General features: G+C 63.0%; 2 protein-coding genes across 2 annotated transcripts; one reads left to right on the forward strand and one right to left on the reverse strand.

Moving 5' to 3' along the window:
• The first annotated feature begins 401 nt into the window (after nt 1-401).
• Nucleotides 402-5048, forward strand: YARS1 (tyrosyl-tRNA synthetase 1). The gene is made up of 13 exons (XM_042885041.1): nt 402-544; nt 712-858; nt 939-1114; nt 1325-1454; nt 1621-1701; nt 2033-2125; nt 2311-2446; nt 2666-2751; nt 2888-3023; nt 3327-3421; nt 3577-3770; nt 3888-4029; nt 4247-5048. Exons 1-13 carry the CDS (start codon nt 488-490, stop codon nt 4355-4357), a joined length of 1584 nt encoding a protein of 527 aa, XP_042740975.1. The 5' UTR covers nt 402-487; the 3' UTR covers nt 4358-5048.
• Nucleotides 5049-5281: 233 nt separating this feature from the next.
• KIAA1522 (KIAA1522 ortholog) lies at nt 5282-12453 on the reverse strand. Its single transcript, XM_042885040.1, has 7 exons — nt 12034-12453; nt 11306-11461; nt 11032-11087; nt 9846-9963; nt 9377-9493; nt 6365-9259; nt 5282-6088 (listed from the first exon to the last, which is right to left on the reverse strand). Exons 1-7 carry the CDS (start codon nt 12224-12226, stop codon nt 6066-6068), a joined length of 3558 nt encoding a protein of 1185 aa, XP_042740974.1. The 5' UTR covers nt 12227-12453; the 3' UTR covers nt 5282-6065.
• Nucleotides 12454-13493: the final 1040 nt, after the last annotated feature.

A 13493-nucleotide genomic window follows, 5' to 3' on the forward strand; every position in this document is an offset into this window, starting at 1 on the left:
AGGCCGGGCAGCCCCGAGCAGCGCAACGCGCGCAGCAGCACAGAGCGCCCTCAGGCGGCACGGCAGAACCGGAGCGAGCGCAGAGGGGGCGACGGCGGAGCTCCCGACCAGAAAGGACTCAAAGAACCAACGTCTGTTTGTCAGGACGGGAGGCGCTTCCTTCACTGCCGTACCCCAACCCCGCAGGGCCGCGTCCGCACCAGGGAAACGTTCCGTAACGGATTAACGGCTCCACCCGCCCCACACCCCCACCCGCCGCCATCTTAGCGGCACGTGCAGCCGGACCCGCCCCGCCCCCTCCCGATTGGCGGAGCGCGGCCCCGCCGTCTCCGGATTGGCGGAGCGCGTCCCGGCTCTCCGAGGGCGGAAGTGACGTCAGAGAGACGCCGGCAGCGCCGAGCGGGGCTGATGCAACCCGCGCGCGGTGGGCGAGGTGCGGCGGGTGGTCCGGGCTGTGCGCAGCGCTGACGCGTCCTTTCCTTCCGCCATGGAGACCGCGTCCGGCCCGCAGGAGAAGTACCAGCTCATCACCCGCAACCTGCAGGTACCGGGGGCGGGCCGGGCCGGGGCCCCGTGCTGAGGGGATGGGCCGGGCCCCGGGCACGGCGATAGGAGCGCCGCGCTCAGCCCGCGGACCGGGCCTCGGCGCCGGGCCTCGTTTCGGGGCTCGATGCCCGCCCCAGCCCGGCCGCTCTCGGGTTTCTCTCGCAGGAGGTACTGGGCGAGGATAAGCTGATGGGCATCCTGAAGGAGCGGGAGGTGAAGATCTACTGGGGCACCGCCACCACGGGCAAGCCGCACGTTGCCTACTTCGTGCCCATGTCCAAGATCGCAGACTTCCTGAAGGCTGGCTGTGAGGTGCGAGGCCGGCCGGCAGGGTTCCCCCTGCGCTGTGCATCTTCTGACAGGCGGTGCTGACTCTGTCCCCTCCTTACCAGGTGACAATCCTCTTTGCTGACCTCCACGCTTACCTAGACAACATGAAGGCCCCCTGGGAGCTGCTGGAGTTGCGCACTCGCTATTATGAGAATGTGATCAAAGCCATGCTGGAGAGCATTGGGGTGCCCCTGGAAAAGCTGAAGTTTGTCCGAGGCACGGACTACCAGCTCAGCAAGTGAGTTCTGAGCTGCTGGTCCTCTGTGCACAGGAGAAGCTGGTTTGGGGCTCTGCTGTCATTCCCAAGCCTGCTGCCAGGCACTGTCATTCAGGGAATAAAGTGAAGGTGTCTCCAGGCTGCTCTCAGTGGCCAGCACCAATATTTATGCGAAGCAGCTTTTGCAGCTGTGCCTCTGCCTGGTGCTGACTGTGCTGTTCCTTCCCATAGGGAGTACACGTTGGATGTGTACCGTCTGTCGTCTGTGGTGACACAGCACGATGCGAAGAAGGCAGGAGCAGAGGTGGTGAAGCAGGTGGAGCACCCTTTGCTGAGTGGCTTGCTCTACCCAGGCCTGCAGGTGGGTGTTGAGGTTGCCTGGCAGAGTGCATATGCTGAGGAGGTGCTGGGCAAAGCCAGGACTGTGCCTGGCAGATCCCAGAGTGCAGGCAGGGCCTCCAAAGGCTGAGTGAGCTGGAACATGGAGTCCCAGAGCCAAGCTCAAGGCTGTTTGTGTCTTTCCTCAGGCCCTGGATGAGGAATACCTCAAGGTCGATGCTCAGTTTGGTGGAGTTGATCAAAGGAAGATATTCACCTTTGCAGAGAAGGTTAGGAATGGGGGTGTTTGGGTCCCTTGTGATTCTGGCGTGGGACTCAGAGTCTCTCTAATCCACTGGGAGAAACATGACTGTGATTTCAGTTAGAGTCACAGTGCTCTTAGCAGTTCCTGCTGCTGCTCTTGTGGCCCACGGGGCTCTGGTGTGGCAGGCAGGGCTGCCACATGTTCCGGGCTGTCAGGACCATGTGAACCCATGATAGCTTTCTGGGTCTCATTGCTGTGCTCAAGGTTATGCAGAGCCAGGAGCAAACACGGAGCATGGGTTAAAGCTGACTTGTAGAGTAGCATTGTCCATGACTTACTTCCTTGCATTTTCCCAGTACCTCCCTTCCCTGGGCTATGCCAAGCGCATCCATTTGATGAATCCAATGGTTCCCGGTCTGACAGGCAGCAAAATGAGCTCATCAGAAGAGGTTGGTTCTTGAGTGGTGGTTGGGGCTTTGCAGGGGCATGGGCTCATGGCTGGGGATGGAGAGGCTGCACCCTGAGAGATGGAAATTTCTCACTTCATGCTGAGGTCTAAGAAAAAGGTGCAGCAACACCTGCATGAGTTATTTCTTTTGGGCCAGAAAAGGGCTATGGAAATTTCTTCCTCCAGGACTCAAAAATTGACCTTCTGGACCGCAAAGAAGATGTGAAGAAGAAGCTGAAGAAGGCTTTCTGTGAGCCAGGGAATGTGGAGAACAATGGTGTCCTCTCCTTCATTAAGCACGTCCTCTTTCCCCTCAAGTCAGGTGAAGGGCTCCCCACGACCGGGTGTTGGGGTCACTTTTTCCTGTGGGCAAAAGGAAGGGGCAGGAATATACAATCCCTAACACTGACTGCACCCTGCACACCCTCTTTCCAGCTCTGCTGCAGCTCCCTTCACTCTTGGCCACAGTGGGGTGGTATATCTGGCTGAGCAGGGGGAGCCTCCCATGGGCTTAATTTGAGCCTTAATCTGTGTCTAACAGAGTTTGTGATTCTGCGAGAAGAAAAATGGGGAGGAAACAAAACATACACAGCCTATGAAGCTCTGGAGAAGGACTTTGCTGAGCAGGTGAGCACAGCGAGGGACTGAACGCCTTCCTTGTCCCTGAGGCTCCCACGAGCACTGTGGGCACAGAGCAGCACTGGCAGTTGGAAATCCACGCTGGGGGAGAGACGCAGGGCCCTGTCTGCTTGTCACGATACAGGTTGTGCATCCTGGAGACCTGAAGAACTCTGTGGAAGTGGCCCTGAATAAACTGCTTGACCCCATCAGAGAGAAATTCAACAGCCCGGAGCTGAAGAAGTTGACCAGCGCAGCATATCCCAACCCATCCAAAGCAAGTAAGGAGCTGCTGGGAAAAATGGGGCTCTGGCCGTGCGGGGCTGGGTAGGAGGGAGTCTCTCCAGGGCCATTCTTGGAGAGCATCTGCAGGGTGAGGAGAGGCCAGGGCCCCAGTGAGAGAGGGCAGAAGGCATCTCTGAGAGGCCAGCGAAGCAGAGGAGGGGCTGCTGTGGTGTGTGCAGACAAACAGGGAATTCAGGAGCCTCCAAGTCCAGCAAGTGGGGGTCATTGTGTGCTCCCCAGGGCTTGGCCAGCTCCCAGCATTCAAGGTGAATGGTGCAACTGTTTCCTTTGCACTGTAGAGCCTGCAGAGAAAGGCACCAAGAACTCAGAGCCGGAGACTGTTGTCCCGTCTCGGCTGGACATCCGTGTTGGCAAAGTGATCAGTGTGGAAAAGGTACGGGAGCTATGGGAAGAGGGGAGTAACCTTCCCACAGGGTGAGAAGGGCACTCAGTGTATGGGGAAAGGTGAGGGGAGGAGTCTGCCCCTTTTTTTTTTTTTTTGTCACCCCAGTCCCCTTCTCTGCTCCTTACCTTGCTTTTACTTGTCAGCACCCAGATGCTGACAGCCTGTATGTGGAGAAGATCGATGTGGGTGAGCCCGAGCCCCGCACTGTGGTCAGCGGCCTGGTGCAGTTTGTCCCTAGGGAGCAGCTGCAGGACAGGCTCGTGGTGCTGCTCTGTAACCTCAAGCCCCAGAAGATGAGAGGCGTGGAGTCCCAGGGCATGGTGCTGTGTGCCTCCAGGTGAGAGGGGAATCAGGGCAGGCCCCTCCAGGGGTGCAGTCTGGATCCTCAGAGCCCGGCGGTGCCAAAGTGGGCGCTGCCTGGGGGTGACTCTGCGTCCTGTGTACTCCTCTGCAGTGTGGGAGAGCCACGGCAGGTGGAGCCCCTGGACCCACCTGCTGGGTGCTGCGCTGGGGAGCGAGTCTACGTGGAGGGTTATGAGGACGGGGAACCTGATGACGAGCTCAAGCCAAAGAAGAAGGTGTTTGAGAAGCTACAGGTGAGGGCACAGAGCAGTCGAGCTGAGGGCTGGGGCTTCAGGCACTGAGAAGGGCAGTGCTGACGGCCATGTGGATGCCACTGTTCCCATCACTGGGTGACTTGAGGCTGTGTGCTTGCTGCCGTGTCATGGTCAGTGAACCTTCAGGCAGCACCCAAGATGGCCCCAGCCTGCGTGCATCCCAGGCCTGACCCAATTCCCCTGCTCTGCTCCCCAGGCTGATTTCCGCATCTCTGAGGACTGCATCGCTCAATGGAAGGAGAGAAACTTCCTGACCAAGCTGGGGAGCATCTCGTGTAAAAGCCTGAAGGGGGGGAGCATCAGCTAACAAGCACCAGAGCCACGGCTCACGCCTCCTGCCTGGCCCCTCCACCCCTCCATCCAGGCTCTCCTTCCCAGTCTCTGGCATCTCCTTCCCCAGCACCCTGAACAGGGGGCTTTGCCCTTTGGGACCTGGCAGCTCTGGACCTGAATTTGCAGTCTCCCATGCACTGTAACGGTGAGAGGCTGCTGGAGAGCTGGCCCAAACATCTTTGCCTTGGGTCTACTCAGCCTGCATCAGTACCTCTGCTGTGGGCCAGAGCTGGGGCCTGGCAATGGCACCACATCTAAGGGACTTGTGTTTCTTGTGCCCGTGTCCTCTGGCTCATCACTGAGGTCACTGGCTTGCTCTCCATTGTGCCATGGACTGGAAACCTGCTTGCTGGCTGCATCTCTGGGACAGCACGTGCAGGCACTGCCGTAAGGGTTGAAAGGGAAAGCTGCTTGATCAAACCTGTGTTGCTGCTACCAGGGTGGGGGACAGCTGCCTGGCAGCCGGGTTGCTCCTGTCCCCTGCTCTGCTCCGCTCCGTGCCCTCCTGGAGCAGGGGCTGCTGCTTGTGGGCCAGGAGCCCAGGGCACAGCCCTGCCCCACCAGGTCTGACCTGAGCCCGCGGCAGGCTGGGGTGGGAGCCTTTAAACACTGACTTGGAAACCATCTGTCTGTCATAAACCCAATAAAACGTCAAGCTGACAGCACCTGGGTGTGTCCATCCGTCCAGGGGCGATGGCTCTGCCTGCTCCTGTTTTAGCGCTGCCAAGAGAAGCCAGAGATGGAGCCCAAGCTCTGTCCCTCTGTGGGGACCAACAGGCCAGCCGTCAGCCCCTCTGCTGTCTTTGTGCACCCCAGAGCTGCACAGCACTGAGATGCGGTGATGCTGTGGTTGGCAGCAGCCGGGATCTAAAACCAGGAAGCACAGGAGGCAATGAGCTTCAGTCAGCATCTTTACCAGCCAGGTACAGAGCTCTGAGGGGCTACTTGGCGGCAGAGGGTTGTTTGGTTTTGGTTCTTTTGTTGTTTTTTTTTTTTTTTCTTACAATCAAAGAAATCAAAATGTGACCAAAGTTTACAGAAACAGAAATCAAGGCTCCACCCCACAGCCCAGGGCGGCAGCTCACAGGGCTCCTGCCGAGCCGCGCGGCTCCCAGCCGGCCGTGCCCAGCAGCGCCGTAAGCCGCGGCCGGGGAGCGGCGCCGGCCCAGAGAGCCCTCGTGCTTTTCTCCAGGGCTGCAGCGCCGCTCCGCTCCATCCAGGGCTCCGTCTCACGCTGCTGCTGCTGCTGCTGCTGCCCAAGTCCTCCCAGGGGCGGCAGAAGCCTTCCAGTTCTTTGTCCAAAGTGCTTTGATTCTGTACAGGCCCGGCTGGCCGGGAGCAGGTTGGATCCAGCGCTGTCCTCGCAGACCCTCGCCCTCCTCTCTGCGCAGCTGCTCTGCTCACACGCGCAAACCACGCGGCAGCGCAGCAGGGAGGAGCGCTGGCTCTGGGCGCGGGCCTCGAGTCCAGTAAAAAAAAATAATGCAAAATAAAGCTGTAGTACTTAGGAAAGTGAAACCAACACCATTTTTGCATAAATATCATCAAGGCCATGGAGGCTAAGGCTGTTTGCTTCCTGTGTTAAGTTAGTTGCCAGTTCCACACTCATCCGTTGACCTGCCCAGGTCCCTGAGAGATTTGGATTCCTGTCCGTGGGGGCACCAGTCCTGCAGCTCCGTCCTTCAGGCCGTCTCTCCCTGTCCATCTGCAAGGCAAGAGGGAAGAGCCCATCAAGGACCCGCTCCTGCAGCTCAGCCTCCCACAGGCCTGTCCCCTGCTGCGCCACCCTGCTGTCCCACAGCAGCCCCAATGCAGCCTGTGCTGCGCCAGGTCCCCTGGCCACGAGCATCCACACTCAGCTCCATTGGCTTTGGCCAACAGCTCGGCCACCACCCCCAGCACTGCCGTCGCTTTTGGCTAAGGAGCCCCCAGCACACACACAGGGCTCGGCCAGCACCCCCAGCCCTCCTGCTCCACATACCTTGTGCTGGCGGCTCTGCAACCGCGGCGCTTCTGCCCTCAGCCATTTCCACCGCCTCACTGCCGGTTCTGCTCTCCTCCTCCACTGCTACTGCCTTGACTTTCTCATCTGGTGCAGGGGAGCCCAGCGCCTCCGGTGCCTTTGGGCTCAGGGGTGATGGAGACGGCCCGAGGCCGAGCGAAGGCTTCTTGGCGACAGGAGGGGGCACTTTGCCAGGCTTTCGGTGCACCGGTGCCTTGCCTGGGCCCTGCTGGGCAGCAGCCGGGGCTGCCGAGCGCTGCCCGGAGAAATTCATCAGCTCGGTGACCAAATTCCTCTTCAGGTCGGCCTGTGCCTCAGGGGATGAGGGTGTCTCGATCACCAGCTTCTTGGTACTTTTGGCAAAGATGAAGCTGGCAGTGGAGGTGGGGGATTTGTGCCTGGGGGACAGCTGCCCATCGCCGGCAGGCACCTCCAGGCCAGGAGGAGCCGCTTTGCCGCCCAGGGGTTTTGCGGCCAGCCCAGAAGCCTCACCGGAGGACGCAGCGGAGGCCTTGAGGTGCACAGCAGCATGGAGCGGGTTTGAAGGCACCGCATCTTTGGCAGGATTGGGCTGCCGCGTGGACAGGGCCCGGCGGATGGGCTTCTGCGGCACCGCGCGCTCCTCGGCCACGGCGGGCGGCTCCACGCTGACGGAGCGCAGCCGCACCATCTGCAGCAGCGAGGGCGTGACGATGGGCAGGCTGGCGTCCTCCTTGGGCACCGGGCCGCTCTTGCTGCGCGATGCTGGCTCCTTCTTGCTGTCTGCCCGGGAGCCGTTCGCCACCTTCTTAAGGCAGATCTGGGGCGGTAAAGCAGGAGCTGATGGCGGCGGCAGAGGTGGTGGTGGGGGCACGGTGGCCGCGGGCGGTGGCGCAGTGGCTCCGGGAAGTGGCGTGGTGGGGGATGGCGGTGAGCCCTGCTGCTGGACGCTCGAGGAGATGGTGGTTGAGGAGGAGGAAGATGCGGCTGTGCTCGGCGCGTGGTTCTGTCCTGCTCCTGGGGCCAGCACGGCATCAGGCGGGGGCAGGCTGGAGAAACAGGCTTCGTCTGGAGGGGGGAAGTCTGCCATGGACAGGTCGTGCTCCTCAGGGGCCGGGGGGGGCGGTGGGGGCCAGGTAGCCTCCGTGGGGGCCTCACAGGCAGTCTCGGGGCTCACCTCTGCCTTCTTGGCCGGTGGAGGAGGCGGGTGGTAGGCAGGTGGTGGTGATGGCGGTGGTGATTTGGTGCTGGGTTTGGTGGAGGGCTCCTGCCCTGCGGCACTGGGCACCGACGGGTCCAGTGAAGGGGTGAGAGGGCCGGCGGGGGCAGTAGGTGTCTGGGGCTTGGTGGGCGGAGGGGAGAAGGGAGCGGGCACCTTGGGATGCGGCGGGATGACAAACCTATCCGAACGGCTTTGAGCGCAGTGCAGTGTCTCAGAGGGCACTGGGTCTGAGGCAGAGGAGGAGATAGAGGTGAGGGAGGAGGAGACGGACAGCGCGGGGGACTGTAAGGAGCAGACCCGGTCGGGCTTCTGGGGCTGGACCCTGCCTGGGGATGCGGCCGGGGGTCCCAGCCCCTTGGTAGGCAGCGTGGGCGTCCCGCTCTGGCTGGAATATCCACTGGAGGGTGACATGGTGCGGTCAGAGCCATCTGGGCAGCTCCACTTGGGCTGAGCTGAGGGTTCCCTCAGCACCACCGTTATTCCCCGCTCACCAGGGCTGCCCCGTGAGGTCTTGGGGGAGTTGGTCCCAGCCAAGCTCTCAGAGCGGATGCTGCTGGTCTCACTCAGCGATGAGGAGAAGACCTCATCCTCAACCGTCGGGCTGAAGGGCTCAGGGTGCGGGGACCAGGGCACGTCGCTCGCCTGCTGCGGCCGCCGGTTGGGCTTGGGGGGCAGCCCCAGCACCTTGTGCTCCCCCTCCGCCTTTTGGTACAGCGAGAATGTCCTGCGAGGGGGTGCCGGGGGCTTCTTCATCTTCCTGAGGGAGACGCTGCGTGCCGAGGAGCGCTCGCTCGCCAGGCTGCCTGTGTCCGAGCCCTCAGCCTGGCTGCTGGTGCTGAAGGCGGGGGATGTGCGGCCGCTGCTGCCCACACTGCGGGGCCCCACGGCCAGCAGCCCGTGCGCTGTGTGCACTGCAGCCACGGCAGGCTTGGAGCAGGCGCTGGCAAAGCTGGCAGAGCTGTACACGCTGATCTGATCGTTGTCAGAGCGTCGCGCGGTGTCGGCTTCGCTGCACAGCCCAGCCTCGGCCTGCCGGCGGTCAGAGCCGCCCTGCGAGGAGATGGTGGAGCTGTTGGAGACAATGGTCTCTGTGGACTGCGAGTGGCTCCAGTTGTCGCTGGAGGAGGAGGGCTCACGGCTGCGGGTGCTGTGCTCTGAGAAGTGGGCGAGAGAGCGCACCGAGGCCGGGCTGGATGACACCAGGCTGCAGCGGCTCAGCGTCCGCACGCTGCTCCTCGTCAGGGCCACCACGTCCACCATAGGCGGCAGGATGGCGTTGGGGATGATCTTGGACATGTAGGTGCCCTGGGGTGAGATGGACATGACGGGGCTCAGCAGATCCGGGGGGTTGGCGCTGGTGGTCATGCCTGGCACGGCCAGAGACTTCGGCCTCACCATGGGCGACAGCTTGGCCGACGTTTTCCTCCCCAGCAACGTGTCGTCGTAGTAAACCCGGTCAATGTGCTTCTGCAGGGCTGTGTCTGTTTCCTCCAAGGCTCCCAGGCGCACACGGGCACCTCCGGGGACGTCCAGTGGTGGCAGGTTCCCATCGATGGTGGGAATACGGATGGCCTCACCGGAGACCTGGCCGCCGTTCAGCAGGGGCTGCGGTGCCCGGCTGCCCACGTGCCCATCTGTGGGACGTTCCCTGATCTCCTGGCTGTTCCTGAGACCTGGGAGCAGGGAGAAGTGAGCCAGCTGTGATCTCAAGGCAGATGCACCCAGCTGAGGTAAACAGAGCCCCAGGGTTGGGACCGAACCCTACAACAACTCTTTGCTCATGCACTTACCCAGCTCCTTCTGGACGTGCTGGGGGATGCCCAGCACTGTTGTCCTCCGCTCCTTCCTCTTCCTGCCAGCCTTCTCTGAAGATTTGGAGAAGGAATCGTGTGGTCGGAATGTGGAACCTGTGAAAGGTGTGAGTGAGTCCAGCCGGTGTGACATGAGCCCTGGGCCATGCATCCCCAATGTCTGCAGCCCAGTGCCAGCTGCTGCTCACACATCTGGCACAGCCCAGGGAGCATCTGCAGCCAAGAAGGGAGGAGACACTGCGCGCTCATGTGTCCCCTCACCCAGCTCCATCCCAGAACCCGTAGCAGCCTCTGACTCAGCCAGAGCTGCTCTTTCCTCCAAAGGCCCCCAGATCCCTGCACTGGCTTGTGGCCATGCGAGCTCTGAGCCTCAAAGCCCCAGAGATATTCCTGCCACGTTCCCCCAACCCCTGGCACCCACTTGGCCCCTGGCCCCACAGCCCGGCACCTTTCCGCTGGATCATCTCGGAGCGGATGGAGAGGGCGTCCTCAGAGGCGCTGTCGGTGATGCAGGAGGCTGCCCGGCTCCGTAAGGACACACTGTCATCCTCCGACAACGCACAGGACTGTGGAGACACACAGTGGGCTCCGATGGACCCCAGGCTGCAGGGAAGGCGCAGCCCCGTCCCCTCCAGGCCCCTTCTCTGCCGCGAACTGACTCCACAGCCCAGACAAAAGCTACGCCGAGGGCCAAAGGCTGAGTCAGCCACACCGGCAGCCAGAGTCCTCCCACCAGGAGCGGGGCCGGGAGCAGCCCCAGGGACCCCACACAGTCCTGCAGACCCCAGAGAACAGGCGAGCCAGATCCAGCAGGGCGGAGGGGTCAGCACCGCCCTGTCCCCACACCAGAGGGAAGCATCCACCTCATCAACACTAAGCCAAAAACACCCCAGGGCTGGGGCAGGCTATGGGGTGGCAGTGCAAGGGGAAATATGGCATACACTGGGTTCACAGCCTCAAAATGGGCATGGCCTTCTGCGCCCACCTCACCGTTCCAAAGCATCTCCCAGAGATCAGGACAAGACACAGCCCTGTGAATCTCCTCCCCAAGCCCTCACTGCCTGCTTCTAAGGGGTTAAGGTGGCCAAGAGCCAAAGGGAGGCAGCAGTTTAAGCAAATACGCGTGGGTGAGGCGCAGAGAGCGGGGTCAGAGCCCAGGGAAGCAGCAAACTCCAGCTCAGCCAAGAGAGTGGGAGTTTCTCGTCTGTCAGCAGCCAGGGAGGGGCCCCACCATGGGGCTGGATGTGGCCAGCGGTCCCTGTCATACCATCCCATCTCCTTACCTCACTCAGCACTGCCAGGGGACACCGGTGGGGCAGACAGGGGGGTCAGAAGGACATAGGCATGGCGGGGGGCCATAGGCAGAGCCACATGAGGCAAGGCATGATGCATTGGTGTTGAGGACAGGGACAGAGCCTCGTCATGGGACAAATGGGACAACACTGAGAGGGAGCAGCCCACTCCTGCCCCACAACCCCCCTGTCCTGGTCCTGCAGCCCCAGCCTCAACCACATCCCTGCCTCCTCTGGGCTACAGCAGTGCCCTCTACCCTGTGCAGGGTGTAGGGGGGCTGCCTCACGCACCTTACCCCCCACAGAGCCCCAGGCATGGCTGGATGGAGCTCCCATGCTCACCTGGAGGCTGTTGGTGTCCCCGTGGTCCCAGGCACTTTTGGTCTGCTTCTGCTTCTCTGCAGAGGAAGGAAGAGGGTCAGTCCACAGCTGCCGAGCCCAGCAGCACAGCCAGTGCCCCCCAAGGCAGTGGGGCTGTAGCAACCGGTGCCACCCCCAGTGCTGGACTCTGGTCACTCTCCGCAGCACCGCCCACACAGGCAGGACAGCCAGCTGCCCGGGGCACTGGGGACACCACCCTGCAGCCCTGGGGGCCCTCGGGGCCGGCGGTGCCCACCTTGGTGCTGCAGGGATTTGAGCCCCTCGCGGGCCTGGTTGTGCAGCTCCTCCAGGTGCGGGGGCCGCGTGCTGGGGAAGAAGACGTTGTCGGGGCACTCATCGCCAGGTTTGTACTGCACGCTCAGCCGCCTGTCGTTCTCGGTCTTGGCAGCACCTGCAAAAGCAGAGCGGTGACCCCCCAGCCCCCTGCACGTGAGCAGCCCCCAGCCCTGCAGCCAGGCAGGATGCAGTCTGCCCGTGAGCTCAGAGCACGGGACCGGCCTCGTCCCTCCAGCTCTGCCCGATCGATCAGATGGAGTCAGACTGTCTGCGCTGTGAGAGATGCAGTGTTTTCCCCCCAGCAGCCAGCACAGAGCTGGGGCACAGCGCTGCCCTCCGCCCAGCACCTTCACTGGAGGGCCAACAAAGCAGCGTGCTGTGGGGCTGCGGGCTGCTCGAAGGGGTGAATATGGACAGAAGGACAGAAAGACCTTTCCTTTTACAGGACTGCAGCATCTCAAGGCCTTGCAAAGAACCCCAGGGAGCAGGGACTCACCCCCAAGCTTGTGCAGAATACGTAAACCATGACACAGTGCCCGGGAGGCACTAAAGCTGCTGTCCCCCCTCCACAGCCGCACCAGGTGGCAGAGCTGCAGGTGCCGCGCCACAGCCTGCACTGGGCCCCGCACACCCATCTCACAGCCCCATCCTTCCCGGCACCCAGTGGTGCCCATGGCTGGCACCCACCCCCAGCTTTGGTCCCCAGCGGACAGGGGACATGGGCGCAGCTCCGTCCACCCTCAGCGGCCTGCAGAGCCTCCAGCTCTTCCTGCCTGGAAAAAAACAACTTCAGGCAGGGAGGGGAAGGGAAAGGAGACAACAGGAGGCGGCGGGGCTGGAGGGAAACACTGCTGGGATGCAGGCACGCACCGCTCGGCATCCACCACCGACTGGGACCGCCGCTGCCTCGTCACACGCAGGCCCTGTCCCCAGCACGGCTCACAGCCGGCCCCAGCCCCGCTCGGCAGCTCCGGCACACAAAGAGCCGCCCTGAACAATGGAGCCGCGCCGCCCAGCCGAGCCAGCTGCCTCCACCGGCACCCTCAACACCCGAAGGCTCGGCCGGGCACAGAGCACATCGGTGGGTCTTCAGGGACCCCCCATGCCGGTGCAAGGACACGAGGCAACCACAGCCCCATCGCACCGCCCTTCCCCTGAGAAATGCCCTCCCCGCCGCCGGCAGCCCCTCGCCCGATCCCCACCCGCGTGGGCTCGGCTGCGTTCTGCCGTGTGGGAGCACCGAGCCGTGCCCCGCAGTCCCCACGGTGGAACGGGGCCGGCGACCTTCGCTGCCCTCCTGGGGGCGGCAGCTGCTGCAGGGACCCCCGAGGCACGCGGGGGTCGGGGTGCTCCGGGGTTGTGCAAGGACAAGCGAAGCGCTTCTTCCTCCCTCCTCCTCCGCATCTCCACTCACCCTTCTTCTTGAAGAAAGCCAGAAGCGAGGAGAGGTTCCTGCCCATGAAAACCACCATGGTGGCCAGGAGGAGGGTCTGCTCCCCGCGGGAAGGGGCTCCGCCGCCCCCAGCCGAGGCTCCGCCGCCGCCTATCGCGCCGGGGAGCGGATGCCGAGACCGCAGCTCTTTCTCCCCACGCTCGTCCGTGCCGCAGGACCGGCCGCAGGACGCCCGGCGGGAGGATGCTCGCCCGGCGGAGCGGCTGCGCGGGGAGCGGCCGGAGCCGGGGGGGGGATGCGCGGCGGCAGGAGGGGACAGCCCGACTGCTCCCAGCGCGCTCCCGGTGCTGGGAGGAGGAGAGCAGGGCCCCTCCTCTGGCCTCCCGCTCCCCCCGGCTCTCCCCCCCCTCCTGCACGAAGCGTGCGGGGACGCACCCTGCCTGGCATGGGGCTGAGTGCAGAGAATTCCCCCCAAATTCTTGTGCTCGGGGGGGAATCCCCCCGCATCATCCACATCAATCAGGACTGGTCCCCACCGGACCCAGCAGCCCTGCAAACCGGCGTGCTGGCCTTCATAGCACTGTGGTCAACTGGGAGGAGCTGGGAGGCATTTCCCCCCCAAGCATCAACCTTTGGGACCTGCTGCAGCAGGGCAGGTAGGGCCGGTGCTCCCACGTCCCCACCGTGTCCCCCAGCACGGCAGTGTCACGGTCAGCCTGTGGCACTGGGGGATAACCGGGCTTCGGACCAGTCT

The sequence above is a fragment of the Lagopus leucura genome, unplaced genomic scaffold (genome assembly GCF_019238085.1).
Source record: "Lagopus leucura isolate 7727_CA_CO unplaced genomic scaffold, USGS_WTPT01 Super-Scaffold_100048, whole genome shotgun sequence".
NCBI classification, from domain to species: Eukaryota; Metazoa; Chordata; class Aves; order Galliformes; family Phasianidae; genus Lagopus; species Lagopus leucura.

Bases quoted from the DNA above. Each gene is read 5' to 3' on its own strand.
- YARS1 (XM_042885041.1), top strand. From the start codon at position 488: ATGGAGACCGCGTCCGGCCCGCAGGAGAAGTACCAGCTCATCACCCGC. The intron at 859-938 runs GTGCGAGGCCGG...CCTCCTTACCAG, and splicing joins TCCTGAAGGCTGGCTGTGAG to GTGACAATCCTCTTTGCTGA. The intron at 4,030-4,246 runs GTGAGGGCACAG...TCTGCTCCCCAG, and splicing joins AGGTGTTTGAGAAGCTACAG to GCTGATTTCCGCATCTCTGA.
- KIAA1522 (XM_042885040.1), bottom strand. From the start codon at position 12,226: ATGCCGAGCGGTGCGTGCCTGCATCCCAGCAGTGTTTCCCTCCAGCCC. The intron at 9,494-9,845 runs GTGCCGGGCTGT...CACCTTTCACAG, and splicing joins CGAGATGATCCAGCGGAAAG to GTTCCACATTCCGACCACAC. The intron at 6,089-6,364 runs GTATGTGGAGCA...CTTGCCTTGCAG, and splicing joins TGCAGAGCCGCCAGCACAAG to ATGGACAGGGAGAGACGGCC.